This window comes from Phaseolus vulgaris, chromosome 4, assembly GCF_000499845.2.
Source record: "Phaseolus vulgaris cultivar G19833 chromosome 4, P. vulgaris v2.0, whole genome shotgun sequence".
Lineage (NCBI taxonomy): Eukaryota > Viridiplantae > Streptophyta > Magnoliopsida > Fabales > Fabaceae > Phaseolus > Phaseolus vulgaris.
The window spans coordinates 45,944,874-45,961,725 of NC_023756.2; the positions used below are offsets into that span (position 1 = coordinate 45,944,874).

Genomic DNA, 16,852 nt, shown 5'->3' on the forward strand with positions numbered 1-16,852 from the left:
TTTGCGTTCTCTACTATCGATTTAGTTTATATTTTCACACGGTTCATATTTCTGATTGGACTTATCAACGTAATAATCGTATTTGAAATGAAATAGTAAAACCTCTATGAATTCATTCTTTCTTTGACAAATACTTTTTTCATACAAATGACCTTAATCAGACCGCAAAGGAGTTCAACCAAATGTTTCCATGAGCATTGCTAGTAACACACTAAAACAGACTCTTCATACTATGATAGTAAGAATCCATACAACTTTAATTTCTATTAAACTTTATCCTATAAGAAAAAAAGTATGTTCAAGAATGTGTTAAAACATTTAGCATCTCTATCACCAGTCGTGTCAATTCATCATTTTATTGCTGTTACAAGAAAACAGCCTCACACAAATAACAGAAAAGATTCAGAGTGGATGAAAAATGGCAAAAGAACGTGAATGCTTGGGACTGTTCAATGAAAATTACTTCTAAAAGTCAATAAAAATGGTCGTATCAAAGAAAATTCCAGATACATAGTCTGTCATCACACTAATTCGTAAAAACAGCCTGGGTGGAAACGAGTTACCATGTCTGTAAGTTTGCAAGCACAGAACCAACAGTTTCTAAGCCAAGTACAAGGGGCTGCTCTTGCCAGCAGTGACTCAGAAAGCAGCAGGCAAACCAGGCTCCATGTAACTTGGAAGTCTCCTCATCTTTTGTCGCCTTAGGATGTGTTCTCTTTAACCTAAGAAATTGTTACAATGGCAGAAAACAAATAAAGAAAAATCACGATCCGATTAGATCAGGTGTTTCTGCCTCGATGGATAACAATGCAGTGTGTACTTTCCCTGTCCAACTGTCAAGTCTATCCCTTAAGGATTTGATCTGTTGAATACCCAAAACTCTTGGTTGCACCCAGGAGACGTGCACTGTGCCCTCAACTTGATCAATTATACCCTCAATTAGATGAACCTGCAAATAAAGAAATTTACTTTCAAGCTCTAAATTTTAAAACGTTATTTGCCGAAACCTCTATATGATAATAATAAAGTTCTCAATTAAAGAAACTTCCGATTGCTTTGCTTAGAACAATTCATGGACAACTAAAAATTCTTTGAAACAAGTACATAATGCAATAAATACATTCAAAATGAAGTTGTCTTTTGTACTCCTTGTAATAAACATTAAGATAAGGAGCAAAGTAAGTATTTCAAAACCACAGCCACAATATTCAATAAGACCCTCTGCTTAATCACAGAAAAGGTGTAGATATACAAGTAAAACAACATATTTGTTTGAATGGGAAAAAAGATCCCAAGTCTAAAGCAAGCTTCAGGAGGTAATGAAAGGACAAGATGAAAGCAAGACTAAAAAGTTAACACAACACCAATTCCAAACAGCCAAAAAAGCATTTCAACTTTGAACCTAGGACAAACCCTTTGGACTTAATATTGCAAATAATCGGCTCAAAGTTCTAACATCAGATAAATAACGCATTCTGTGCAAAATTCCCGAGATTTATAAACCCTAGTAAAAGATGCAAATGCTCTGCAAAATTTTAACCAAATACACTTCTTCACTTTATGTCAATTAAACTCTTAAAATCAACCAATTCACTTGTCCCATTTTAACCCACTTCTTAGTAATGGATGTAGTTAATTTTCAGGTGATAAAAATAGAGTTAATTGCCAATGAAAACTACAAAGAATTATCTAATAGACAATCAAAGTCAAAACAGATTATTTGCATTGCAATACTGCCAATAGGCAAGAAATTTGCCTTAAATGAAATCAAGCATCAAAAGCACTTCTGAAGATGTTTGAACAGGCAGATCATACCACTCACTTTGACAAATCTGGCACAAGATGGTAGGTCATTTTCAGCATGGCAAAAGTACATCATTAGGTGTTGCTTATGTATCACGGTTAATAACTAGAACTCAATAAACAACTATATATTGTATAAGCAATAATCAACACAACATAATTCTTCAACTGAGTAGGGACATGTCAACTGCTCGAGACTCAAGAACTTAATAAAATACCAGTTAGATTATAGTTTGTATCTCCATTCCCAAACAGAATATAAGCTTAAAACACTATGATCACACTAATTAATTGCCATCATAGATCAAGCCTTGGTAGAAAATAATATACACTAATAAAAATGAGAAGAAAACAGAAAACATCATAAGCTATTTCACATTTACAGAAATGCATGGGTTGAAAGAAAGTGTAGTACTTTAAATGGTTGCAAAGAAAATCAAACAAATTTTCTACATTGTTTTCCTAATAACTTCTAACACAACTTACAGATAAGCTCTTCATCAGGAGATGTTCCACATTTTCTATAGAAAGTTTGGTACGCTCAGCAATTACATTCAAGGGAATAGTTCGATCTTCTGAAGGCCGACTGCAAGAAATGGAAATCAGTTTGAATTGGGAATGAAAAAAAAAACAGGTTATTAAATACACCTCAACAGGTGACAAAAATGCAATCTAATTAACTATACACCTGAATATAATCTCCATCAGGCAGAGAATGTTGATTTTTTCCAACAACTTCTGTTCATTTTGAACCAGTGCTGGTTGGGCTCTTAAAGCAGCATTATGCACCCGGCACAATTCTTGATATCGTACTAAATCACCAGAATTGAATACCTGCAGAATGTAGTAAAGCCATTCCACTTTTGTCCCTAGAAGGCTCTTGATCTGTTTAACATATTATAGGCTGTGTGAACCAACATAGTAAAAAGATAGATGAAACAAAGAAATTTCAGAAAATAGGCGTTCCAAATATTTTGGTGTAATTACTCACTATAGGATGGGCAAGTAGCTCTCCAAAGTTGTAGATGTTGTCCCCAAGAAGGGCAGAGAGGGACAAATCAAATGCTAAATCCTAAAAATAAAAAATAGCACATTAATTCATATAAAATCTGCAGAGAAATAGAAACAAACCATAAATGAGATATAGACTACTATGAACTCTGCTATAACCTCTTCTCATCCCTTATACAACACAGTGCACCTAAATGTATTTATAAGCCTCTGACAAAGTTTCCATTTTACTAAAGAAAAATGCATCAATTTATCTTCAAACTCCTCCACATTAATCTTTCTAAGGTTGACACAATGACATTTGCAATGTCGGGACGAAGCAGCAAAATAAAAGTAAAACAAGCTAAAATTTTAACACATAATATATAAATATTACATAGATGAAGCACAGTTAGACTTAGACACATCAACTAGCTTTAATTACCACAGGGACAACATAAAATTGGACTGCAGCTGCCATGAGCTTTGAGCTCCCGTGTCATATATATATAACTCTATAGGAGAAAAATGTGATTCAAGAGAATAAATATCACTCCTTGATACCAACAATTGGATGTGTCATTATCACACACTGTAAATTAATAAACAGTCTTAGCCATATGCTTTTGGAAAGTATCACCAATTATGGAGCTCCTTATCATTGTCATCTTCCTTCTTCCCCTCCCTTACAGATTTTGTTGGAGAGAAAATACAATTTGCATAATTCAGAAAGAATTGCCATATATGCAATAGTCACAACCAGTGTTGTCTAATTCCAAAAGTTTTGGCACCCATCGTCATCCACTATTTGTAGATAAGGAGCTTGATGGATAACAAAAGGAAGCAAGTTGAAAATGGAGAGGGTCAAGATGGAACATCATCTCAAGGAGTTTCTATAAAAGGAAAAGGAGGAGCTTCTGAAACTAGAAAGGAGTTCTGGTTGAAGAATTGGATAAAATAGTAGTGAGGAGGAAGAATTAGACGAAAGGATTGCAAAATATTAATTTGGAAATGTCAGTAGAGGAAGATGAAGGAGATGCCTCTTTTGATGATGAGGATGACGATTTGTTTTGCAATGAGTCAATGTGTCTTTAGTATTGCCCTATTGTTATGTGATGACAATCACATGACATTGAGACTTAGATAAATGTTATGAGTTTTAGTTTTATGTTGTTTTTAATATATTTGTCACTTTTTAAATTTGTATGTGTGTATATATAAACACATTGTCAGCCATGACTTCCGCCATAAGCCATTGTTCCAACCGCTCTATTTATATGGCGGATTTTTTTGGCTTTCTATCTCCCCTTGAAATACAAAGCATAAATTTATTCAAAAGTAACCATTTTAAGTAAATAGCCATAAATTGAGACAACAGAAAAGTAGATTTGCAACAATTGTGATGACACACCAGCTTAAATGATTCTGAGAGAGACTCCACTGATGTGTATGCCAAATAGAGAAGGGCACTTTTGTAGAACTCTGCAAATTCTTGGCGGGTCTTGTGAAATTGAGATGATACCCAGTAATAATTGGCATATACAGATGGATCAATATCCGTCATGCTGTCAAGTGTAGTCTTACCATCTTCTAGGAGTTTCTTGCTTTCCTTCTGGTCACCTTGCTCAAGCTTGAATATTGCTATTTGCATCTTAATGTAAAGGATAGGTTCTTCTATGCGCTGTTCTCTGGTGGCTTGCAGTTTCTCAATGACTGCTCCAAGATAACCAATTGCCGCTTCTTTTTCAGAATACTGCCGAGAAACTATAACAGCAAAATGCGCAAGCTTCAGAAGGTTGATTTTAGTCTCAAAGTCTGTGATGAAATTGTGATATAATTGAATCAACGCATCACCAGCCTGAAATTTTTTGCAATAACCAATTATAAAACAAAAGAAACTATGAACTATAATAAGAATACATGCCAGAAAGTGAATTTCTTTCAATAAAAAGTAAAGAAATATTATATTAGAATCAAAAGGAAATAGCAATATCCACAAACTGTACAACATAATAAACGAAATCAAACATAATAATTAATAGTTGAGTACAAGAATGAGTGACATGACTAACATAATGGAATCAAACATGTGCAATAGTTAAGTAGAGGCATTACTGGGCAATAAAGTGGTCAGGATAGTTCTACTTCGGGTTAATTAACAACCAATGTCGTTAAATAGTGGCCATGGTAGCGGTATGCAGAAATCAGTCAGGCACCAGAAAATGGCGATAGGGTGGCTGGTTTTTATGGTGAGTTGTGGCAGCCACAAAATGCAAGGCAGACATGGCATCTGAAATGGCCATGGCAAAATGCCTGTCAAGAACAAAGAGATGAATGAGTTGGGTCATGACACCCAGCCCCAAAAAAATCTGAAACCCTAAAACAACAAAAGAAATGGTCTGGGCCAAGCAACCCAACCCAAACCATGTCTAAAAAAGATTGAAAACCTTTTAAAAGTATAGAATACAGGTTGGACTGCATGACCCAACCCCAAAACTATTTTTAAAAAATAGGGCCCTGGCCTGACCCAAACCACAGCCAAAAGAATTAATGAAACACCCCACTAGTTAGAAAACCTTAAACCAAAAGAAAAGAAAAGCATCAACAGTACGTTGCAAAATCGCATGGAGCTGGACAACCACCCAAGCACTGTCACAGGCATCTCCAGAAACCACTGCACCTGAGATGGATCAGCACCGCACTACCCTAACACCCAGCAACTATTACAGCCATCTCTCGCAACCACCACACCAAAGTTGTACTATAGAGAACCACCCCAGCAACTGTCACAGACTCACAGCCATCTCCAACTACCAACCAGCAACATATTTCTATGGACTTCATTGAAGAATTACCCCAATCCCAGGGTAAGCAATGCATTTTTGTTGTAGTGGACAGGCTTAGTAAGGCTGCTCATTTTATAACCCTCACTCATCTTTACACTGCACCCGTAGTGGCTCAATCCTTCTTAGACAATGTATTCAGATTGCATGGCTTTCCTGAATCTATAATTAGTGTCAGGGATCTGTTATCATCAGTAAATTCGGGCAAGAACTGATCCATGTCAAGGTGTACACCATTGAGGCTTTCTAGTGCTTATCCACAAACAGATGGTCAAACTGAAGTTTTGAATAAATGCTTAGAAACTTACTTAAGGTGCATGCTGTCATAAAACCCTCAACAATGGGTTAAATGGATTCCTTTGGCAGAATCGTGGTAAAATACCACATATTACACAGCAATAGATGCCACTCATGAGATTGTGTATGGCCAACCTTCCAACAACTTCATTACCCTATTTACCTGGTGGTGAGTCTACTGTGGTGTTATTAGACAGAAGTCTTACAAAAAGGGGAGAGATGTTAAGTTCGAGATTTGGTTTATTTGAAACTTCATTCCTATAGACAAGGCTCAGCAGCAACTAGAAGTAATGAGAAACTGGCTCCTATGTACTATGGTCCTTTTCCTGTGATTGATAAGGTCGGGGCAGTGGCTTAAGTGTTACAGTTACCCATAACTTCTCAAATTCACAATCTATTCCTTGTTTCTCAGTTAAAGAAATACATTGGTGATGCTACAAATTCCTCAGTTTTGCCTCGCCATATAACTGATATTTCTGATGTAAAGGAACCAGAAGCCATTCATGACAGAACCTTTGTCAAAAAGAGAGGACAGGCAGTGACAAAGTACTGGTGCAGAGAAAAATCAGTGTCCTGAAGATGCAACTTGGTAATATTACTCTGATCTTCTCAAAAAATTTCCACATTTTTATAATCGTTCAGGACAAGGATTTTCTTAAGAGGGGGAAATTGTTAGAGTCTGCATTTTTAGTAGTTATAACAAAATTAGTTTAGCTGATGACAGCTAACGACTTGTTAACTAACTCTATAAATAGTTAGTGTGAACATGAATGAAAGCTCTCTTGCTTTTGATAGACAACTATATATAAAGAAAGTCTTGATGTTCTTTATATTATAGAACTTCCTGAAATTTGAGATTCTTCGAGCTCTTTAGTTCCTAGTATCTTGTGTTCTATTAGTTACCGTATCACACATGTTCCACACTTTATCCCATAACATACCAGGTCGCTAAAAATCTTCACTCATCACTCCCCTCCAAAGCTAAATAACTAAAAACGTAAAACCCAACTCCAAATCAGGTGCCCAAACATGTATCCCCAGCAAAAACCTAATTACAATCCTTTAACATCCCAGTCCACATTTCCCACCCAACATCTTCGGATCCCTAACGAAAATCAAACGCTATCCTAGTGAAAAAAATGTTCCCATGTTTCCCACCGTTCCAAACACAACAAAACCCTAACGGCAGCACAATCACTCTCTCACTACACCTCCCCTAACTCCCAAATCGAGCTCACACCAACAATGACATAAAAACAAACAAATTAAAACCCTAAACTAACCATTTCCGAAACAAAACAAGCATAAATACAGTACAGCTCGAGAGCAAAGAAGAAGAGTGGAACCTGAAAAACAGCGAGTGCGACAAACTGCTCGAGTTTGAGGGTGAGCTGATGCCATAGCTTCTTCTGATACAGATCCGCAAGCGAATTGTACCATTCAGCCAACTCAGGTTGCGAATTGCGCAGCGATTCCAAGTATTGCAGAGCAGCCATAGCGATTGAAACCAGAGAAAACCCCCAAACTACGAAATTGAGAACCTTTGTACTCTCTCTTATTTCTTCTCGGTGTTATAATAAAATATATTGTATTTTACAATATAATCAATTATGTTATAATATAATTAGTTGTTGTTATATTTGACAACATAATTTACTTTTATAGATGCATATGCCAATTATTTTTATTTATAAAATATATTATTATCAACCTTTATTTTTATTTAAAATTAACTAAATCGTGTCAAAATCGGATCAATAAACTCTTTTACTTTGTTGAATCATCAATTCAAATAAATAAATGACAAAATTTATCTTTGATGATGTCTATTTAAATTTGTATAGGTGTGATTGATGTTTCTGATGATAATTTTTTGAAAATATTTTACAATTCTAAATAAATAGAGTTAATTTGGATAACATCTTCATCATAAATAAAAATAAATAAAGGTTCAATATATGTAATATAACACAAAAGTTGAAATTTTATATTATCCAAATAAAAATAAATTGAATGAGTCTTTCTACATGTAAAATTAATTTAATTTGAGATTTTACTTTATTAACCTGTTAAAAATAGTAATCGAGAAAATGAATTTTGAAAAAAAAAAAACTAACAATATGCATATTAATACTACAAGAAAATCATTAAATAAAAATTAATTTTAAAGATAAAAAATAATTAGTTGTTATAGTAACTAGACTAAAAATAATTATTGATTTTTAAATTAGTTTATATTATTGATAAATAGTATCTCAGTTTAGGATCTAAATAATTGGTAGTTAAAACCTTGATAACTAATTAGATATCAATTTAAAAACTATTTATCAATCATAGAAACTAATTTAAAAACCAATAATTTTTTTTAGTCACTAAAATGATTTCTAATTTAGTCACAACTAATTATTTTTTGTCTCTAAAATTGGTTTTTATTTAATAATTTTATTGTTGGGTGAGTATTTTGTTTACTTTTGAAAATTATTTTATCTGTTTTAAATAAAAAAAATTTGTTTAATTAGATATTTTTTGGAAAACTGTTTCAAAAAATAATATCTCGTTTTAAATTTGAAAATAAAATAAGAAAAAGAGCATCTGAAGTTAAATTATTTTATATTTTTACTTTTTTTATTACCCATTATTCTTATACTATATTTCATATTTGATTTCTATTTGTAACAATGGCTGCACGTGGAGTAGGTTTACATGAGTTTCTAATAAAATTACCAAGCTATAATTTTCTTCTTTTTGAAAAAAAAAATCATCGTTTTTTAATTTCTATAAAATTTTAAATAATTTTTTTTAATGATTATAAAATAAATAAATTTTCACTTTGTTTTCTTTAAAATATCTTTTTATTTTCAAAACATTAGAGTTTTCAACATAACGTGTGAGGAGGATAATGGACAATGCAAAGAGAGGTTTTGATGAGTGTAGTTGGTGTTTTAAGCTAATAGTAGTTTGGGTATAAAGATAATAATACTTCCATGTAAGAGTAAATCACCTAAAGCTTGATATTGTGACTTAAATCATTGTTTAAACTGCTTTCACGACCAAGACAAATATATAACATGGAAAAGAAAACATCTTGTTGTGATTATACCACAATTATCGTCGTATTGCAGATGATGTTGTTGGAAACCATTTTTATGAAAAATCATAATTAATGAGTATTAGTAATTAACTTATTGAATATATTTAATGATAAACATTTCAACTTGTATCTCACTCTCGAAGATTTTGAAGTTCAACTTAAAAAATTGAAGATGGTGTTTTCAAGGTATCTTGAAAATGTGACAAACATTAATTATCTATTATCTCTTTATAAAGAAGTTTTTCTCTCATTCTCTATATAAATAAACATGTGAGAAAGAGAAAGATAAACAAAAAAAAGTAACATTGAGAGAATAAATATCTACCATAATATGATATTAGAAATTCTCGTAAAATGTATAACATAAATATTATTTGGTTTAGGATTTAAAACTAAGAAGATAGAGATGGTAAGGAGTGAAAGGACATAGTCATCCATTAATAAGAAGTTAATGTTTGGTATATCATATCATTTGGCTTCTGAAATTAAAGAAGTATACTTTTTCAAATAAACCAAAAGGCAAACTAAGGAAATTTAACCCCATTTCTTTGAAAGGTAAGTTGAAGAAAGAAAATTTGGGGGTTTGCCTTCAAAGCAAAGAAATTATTAGCTAGGAACCAATACTGATAGAGTCAACTTTTGTAATAGTGTTTTTTATATAGATTTTTTTTGGACAATGTACTTCTTTAGATGAAAAGATATATTTAGAAATTTTCTATAAATGTACTGTAAATATAAATTTAAAATACCACGCATGTTTTATATTAAAATTAATTATTTTAGTTGACAACTTTTAATGAGATTATGATTTAAAAATAAAATATATGAAAAAATTTAATTTATATATGAAACATTTTTGTAGATTTCATTTATTTATGGATGGAAACTTACAAAAGGATAATTTCATGGGTTATAAATTCATATTTAAGCTTAATAAATCTGAGGGTGAATTAAGAAAAATAAAACCAGAAATATGTTTTAAAAATAGCAAGCATTGAGTCCAGATGCCAAGATTGAAAGATGGTGGTGTGCCCTATAGCATTAACTAATATTCGATCTTGAAACTAAAAGAAGTGTTTGATGAAAAAGTAACATTTTATACTGTTTTATTTATATAGAGTGCAATGCTATTATAAGGTGACAATGGAATTGATATTTAAATGGAATGATACAGAAATTCAGTCAAAAGAAAGAAAGAACTAGAAAAAAATTGAAAAAATTATGTTGAACCCATAGACAAAATAACAAAGTCAATAACATCGTTTAAGAATGAATACAATATATACAACACCAGAAATAGAAATAACTACAAGAGAAGGAAAAGAAGTTGAAGTAGAGAAAGAAATTTAAAGAGAGAGTTACATTTGTCACTTGTCTATCAACTACAATCTGTAATTCATATGATCATAACAAACTACTTTGATCTTACTTATACTAACAACTTTATTTGACCAAAAACTTTTAGTTATATACATAACACAATTTTATCTAACATGAACATTTGCATATAATATGTTGGTAGAAGTATGAAACCTATTATGTTGAACGATTTATTTTTGGAATATCAACCTAAATTTGTCACTTGTCTATCAATTACAAGTTGTAACTGATTAGAGCAGATTACTTTGATATTATCTATAGTAACAACTTTATTAGACCAATAACTCTTAGTTATACGCATAATACAGTTTGATCTGACATAAACATTTGCATACAATATGTTGGCACAAGTATGAAATCCGTTATGTTGAACGATTCACTTTACAAAAGTAGGGAATATCAACCCAAATTGTAAAGAAAATCACTTCATCAACTAATGGGAGAAGAAATATCAGGTTTTGGAGGCATTTCCAAGGAATCCATGTTGCCTTCTAGCATATCTATCACTCTAGTCATTGTAGGTCTATCATGTGGAATTGTTTGAACACACCATAATCCCACTACAGTCATTATCCTTGCCATTTCATGTTCTTTTGTGGTTATGACACCATCAGGTCTTAATTCTCCACCCTGCTTTAGCCTGTTGTATGCCCAGTGTGGGAAGTATATCTCACTTGTGTGATTGGCTTCTGCATTAATAATTTTTCTCCCTCCCACCATTTCTAACAACATCATTCTATAACTATAAACATCAGATTTGTGTGAAACTCTACCAAGATGTCTATTCCATACTTCAGGAGCTTTATACCCTATTGTTCCTCTTTGATCTGACATGAAAATAGTGCTCTCTTTCACGGGGCAAAGTTTTGCTAGTCCAAAATCTGATATTTTGGGACAAAAAAATTCATCCAAAAGTATGTTGTGTGGTTTTATGTCAAAATGTAAAATGCAGAGTGTTGCATCCTTTGTGCAAGTATGCTAGTCCTTGAGCTATCCCTTTGGCAATTTGCCACAAATTATTCCAACTCAACGATGGAATGACTTTGAGTCCCTTATTGTAAATAAACTTATCAAGAGAACCATTAGACATAAATTCATAAATGAGAACTTTATTGTTGCCTTCCAAACAGAATCCAAGAAGTTGAACAACATTAACATGAGAAGTTTTACTAATACTAGCAACTTCGTTGATAAAGTTTTCACCATTTCCTTTTTTTGCATTCAATTTCTTTATGGCCACAGGGCAACCATTCAATGTCTCTCCTTTGTATACAGCACCAAAACCACCTTCACCTAGTTTAACTTTGAAAGAGTTGGTCATTTTCTTCACTTCTGAAAATTTGTATTTTTTAGAGTTTGAGCTCCATGATTTTTAAGGAATGCTTCAATATTTCCATTAATTTTTGAAGTCAACCCAAGGTGTCTCTGCAAGATTGGTGACTTGTATCTTAGACAAAAAATTGCTATACATATCAACATAATTGCAACGGTTGCACCAGTAACACCTGTTAGCAGATACAGTATAATAGGAGCAACAATGAACATTTGCTATACTAGGAAGTTGTCAATTCACTCTAACTACATTTTTCTTTATTGTTGACTTAAATTTACTGTAAACTAAATTTTTTTAATTTAAAACTTAACACAACTTTTTGCTTCCCAATAAATTTAAACTTTCGCCAATATAATGAGCAGCAATGACTCCTTCAACATGATCAGATCCTAAAGGTGCATTTCATCATAAGTATTAAAAGAGTCGAGAACAATATAAGAAGAATTTATTACCTATAATAATGAATTTCTCTTTTTTGTTCCCTTTTTTGCCTGCAACTACGACAGTACCTAGTGAGAGCAAAGAGTACGTTAGACACTTAAAGTGTTAATGAAAATCTTGTTATTCAGAGAGAAGAAGAAAACGTTCTACTTTTCACAACCATTTTTTGGAAGAGGAATTGTAAATACTGCATGATCATATTTCAGTAACTTATATTTTGTTGTAAAACCATATATATTGCAAAAAAAAAAAACAGAGTGTGTGCAAAAAATGGAAAATAGAGTGTGTGAGAAAACCCTAGTCATTTTCGATACCGTTGGAAGAGACCGTGAAAGTGCAGCTAATACTGGATCTCACTGGTGCAGAAACACACAACGAGTGCGATTATTTTGAATATATAAATGCGGCTATATAGCCGCATTTGATGAGCACGCACTTGTAAATCGAAGAGATACAAATGCGGCTATATAGCCACATTTATAAATATCATTTACAAGTGCGGCTATTTCCTTTAGTCGCACTTGTATATGCTTCCGTAAATAAAAAAAATAATAAATATGTTCAAATGTAATCCACAATGTCCAAGTTTGACGCGTATCGTTGCCCTCTACACCCAGGATCATAGTCGCACGTCCAGGGAAGATTCACGCCCTTCACTCTCGTTGCGTTCCTTCTTTTCCGCAGTTTTCCTCACTCTTCCGGTGGTTGCTCCGTTTTCGGCGGCCAATCAATGGAACATGTCACGATTTCAGTTGTGAAGATGCAACAGATCTTTGGTTCTTCTTCCTATATAAAGAGGGGTTTTCGTTTTCATTTTCACACATCTCTCACTCACATTCTCCATCTTTCTCAACCCACCGCGGTGCACCTTTCTTCTTCCTCTCAACTTTTCACCTTTTTCTCTTTCTCTCTCTTCATTTATTATTTATTAGTTCTTACTCTCTCAAAGTAACTTACTAGTTTTGATCCTTAAAAATTCTGAAAATATCATGTTGTATCCTGAGAGACTTACACAACACAATGCAGATAAGTCATTACAAACCGTGATTGTTCATGTCTCGAAAAATTATTGTGTACGTGTTTTAATACTCACATAGTACATATTTTTCTGCATTACTTCAACCGAGCTTCGTAAAATTTATGACAGAGGAAGAAGCATTTGAGTCTGCTTGATAATCTCAAATAAATTTCAACGTTATTTTAAAATAGTATTGGATTTAAACCTCGAAACATGTTATCATATTATGCAGACTTCAAATGCATAATCCTAGATTATAAATATATTTTCAAACTAAAATATAAAGGTAAGCATTAAATCAATAATTGAGCACTTCTTTTTAACAGAAAAATTCTATAGTGGAGAGAAAGTGAGAGAGAACAGAACATGTTCCTCAGTGTTTTTCATGCATATTAAATATACCAATAGAGAAAAGAAAAGAAAAAACTCAGAACGGAAACAAACAGCATATGATGAATAGCTGGAGTGAAAAAATGGTTATTGACAAGGTCAAAGGTGGACACTGGGTCTAACCAAAAATGAAACAGCGTAGAGAAGAAACAACGTCAAATACTTGTAGGGACCATCACAGAATCAAACGCAGAAAGACTTGGAAAAATATGCAGTCAACAACCCTAGCTTTTCTCAATGTCAGGTAAACGTAACTGTCACACAAACCTCTCACAGATTTGTATAGTAAATGTGTACAAATATAAAATTGTTAAAAATATACATAAAGTTATTAATAATTATTTTGACTTATATTCTCAATTTATATATTAGCTTCTGAAAGTGTTAAAATTATAACACTTGATACACTAATCTTTGGAAGTCAATTTCAACATATCCATTAAACATGTCTTAATGCAATAACTTAATCAATCTTTGTTTGGTTATCATTCTTCTTCCACATGTGAAACACATCACAAACACCAACACAGTGTTCATAGTGTCAAACCAGAGATTTAATTCAAAACTAGTCTTGTCTCCAATTAACAGGTTCTCATTATGTGAAGAAAAAAAATGTGGTGGACTTGCTTATTATCGAAATGTCCAAGTGCAACTGCCGCCAATAACAATTACTTGCCCTTGGCCCCATATAAACCCTTGACCCAACTATCTTATTAAATTGGATGTGTCTCCCATGGGGACATTTGAATGAAAAAGGTACGACTTTTAAGGTAGAGAGGTTAAGTTTTTTTGAGAAAAATAAGAAGAAAAAACAAAATTATAATCAGTTAAAAACAAGTTTTTGCAGAAGTTATACGTAACCGAATAAATTATAAAAGTAAAAACTTAAAAAATGACATGACTAATGTTGCTTTGATGCTTTGTAATGAATGCAATATTTGTTCAAATAACTAATGTTGCTTTGATGCTTTGTAATGAATGAAATATTTGTCTGAACTACTGTAGAAAAATCAAGTTTAGAATTTCTTATATATTTTGTGGGAAGAATGCATATGCTGATAAGCTTACTAACTTATGTTTTATTCATAAAGAATATTTTTATTGGTATAATAGGTTTTCTTCTAGTCTTTTCGTAAGTTTTTTATTAATTTGTATAGATTAACTATGTACGGTTTTGTTAATATATAGGTTTTGGTCTAATCTTTCATATTTTCTTGTATTTTTTTAATAATATTTTTTTATATTATTGTTACTTGAAATATCAGTCTACATGAGATGTCAAGTTTCATAATAATGTCTAATATAAGAGTTTTTATTAAAAAAAACTTATAAATTAATTTGTATACCTTAATTTTAACTTATAGACAAAATTAATTTTATTTTTTTATTTTTTTAGAAGTCTTGATGATGTGTTTGTCTAAAATGTATGTGAGAACTCTACAAATTAACTTATATATGGAAAAATCAAATTCAATTTCTATTTCTTTGTATCGTTTTAGTTTGTTGAATTGGATGGAGGGTTAGATTCAAAGACATGGTTCATCTTCATTTCTTGCATCAAAATCTATTGTTTAAATGTATGGTTAAAGATTATGAACATGGCTAGTAATAAGTGAGCAGAATATTCAAAAGTTGAGAGGCAAAGAGACATACTATTTGTAATGGTTTTGGGAGAACAGTGCATGCCATGAGATCCATTGGTGCAATAGTAGCATGAATTCACTGCATGTTTCTTGATACCATCTCTCCAGCAACGCCCTTCCCTTCCCAAGCATCTTGCGCAAGTTTCAGAAACATTATACTTCACCACAAACCCTTCATTCAGTTTTTCTTCCAAAGCAAGAGCTCCACCAGAAAAATCCATTTGAGCATCACTCCATGTGTGTAATCTTTGCTTGCACCTTTCAAGTTGTGGATAATCAATGAACAACCTATCATATTCCAGTGCAAAATAAGTGATAGCATCTTCTCCGCACATAAAGTGTCCATAATGGAAATTTTTGATGCGGGGACAGTAGTAGAATATGGTAATCTTTTGCACTGAAGGAGAATCCTGGAACAAACCAGTGTGGCTCTCATTCACATCCTCAGATAGTGGAGAACAGATATTTGCAACAGTTTCTGCTGGCACCAGTTTCATGGTGTGAGCAGTGGTGTTGATCTCCTTCACTGTGAAGTTTTGTGAGGCAATTCGAACTGAAGTAGTGTTATTATCATTGCAGGTGAGTTTGAAAGGATCGCCACTGCCACATTCAGGAGAACGATTGTGACCCCAGAAAGGATAGAAGATGTTGGAGAGATTTCCACAGTTGTAAGACTGATTCTTACAAACTGAATAATCAAAAGTGGGAGATGATTGAGAGTGAGAGTGTGGCAAAGTGATTAACAATAGCCAACACATATTGCAAATATGGATATGATCATCATCATCCATTGTATAGGTTTCTTTGCCAAACTGTTCAACTTCTTTTGACAGTGAATCCAAAACAGATTCTCCCTGTTACTTTTGGTTTATATGATAAATGGATGTTGAAACGTGAAGACAAATACACATTTTATAATGTCCTTTTAGAACGATCCTTGGAAAATGATGACCACTTATGTTATGGTCAAATAAGTTAAGTTTGACACACGAAATAGAAGAATATTTTTGACATTTTATATGCCCTATAAAGGTGTAGAAAGAAGCTATGAGTCTGTAAAACGAAATAGGCTCATAGGAAAGATAAAATAAATATATATATATATATATATATCCTCTACCAAAATTTGTGAAATTTCGTCTTACTTTCTGAAATTTTATTCTGGATCCGTATTGTGCTAAAAAAATTCACACAAGTACTTTCATATGTTTTTTGCATCCACGTAAGGAAACATATTCACAAACAAATCACAAAAAGAAGATATCGGGCAGAAAAGCCAGGACATTTTGTTTTCGGAAAACTAGTTTTGTTCACTCTCGGTCTGGGACTTACTCCGCCTTACTCCTTGGGTATTTTGGTATGAAATTTTTACCACACGTTCTTAACTGTGCCTATTGAATTTTGGCTGAGATTTGAGCCTAAGATTCGTCCCACAAGATTGACAATAAATTTTTAATTCATTACTGTCAGGGCTGAAAGGAAGGTTCGTTTGTGTGAAACTGTTTGATTATTTTTGTGGGCGAATATTCATCTGTTTGACCTGAAATTTATTGCGTTATGTCCCAAATTCAGTGGAGATTCTTATGTGGAATTTCAGGAAAAAACTATTTCGGGAGAATTTTT

The 16,852-nt window shown here is 32.7% G+C and overlaps 1 protein-coding gene and 1 pseudogene across 1 annotated transcript; both read right to left on the reverse strand.

Moving 5' to 3' along the window:
- Positions 1–436: 436 nt before the first annotated feature.
- On the reverse strand, positions 437–7,543 carry LOC137837998 (26S proteasome non-ATPase regulatory subunit 13 homolog A-like). The gene is made up of 6 exons (XM_068647196.1): positions 7,280–7,543; positions 4,205–4,651; positions 2,795–2,875; positions 2,492–2,688; positions 2,290–2,389; positions 437–949 (listed from the first exon to the last, which is right to left on the reverse strand). Exons 1-6 carry the CDS (start codon positions 7,427–7,429, stop codon positions 764–766), a joined length of 1,161 nt encoding a protein of 386 aa, XP_068503297.1. The 5' UTR covers positions 7,430–7,543; the 3' UTR covers positions 437–763.
- Positions 7,544–10,833: 3,290 nt separating this feature from the next.
- LOC137838907 (LEAF RUST 10 DISEASE-RESISTANCE LOCUS RECEPTOR-LIKE PROTEIN KINASE-like 2.3) lies at positions 10,834–16,020 on the reverse strand (annotated as a pseudogene).
- Positions 16,021–16,852: the final 832 nt, after the last annotated feature.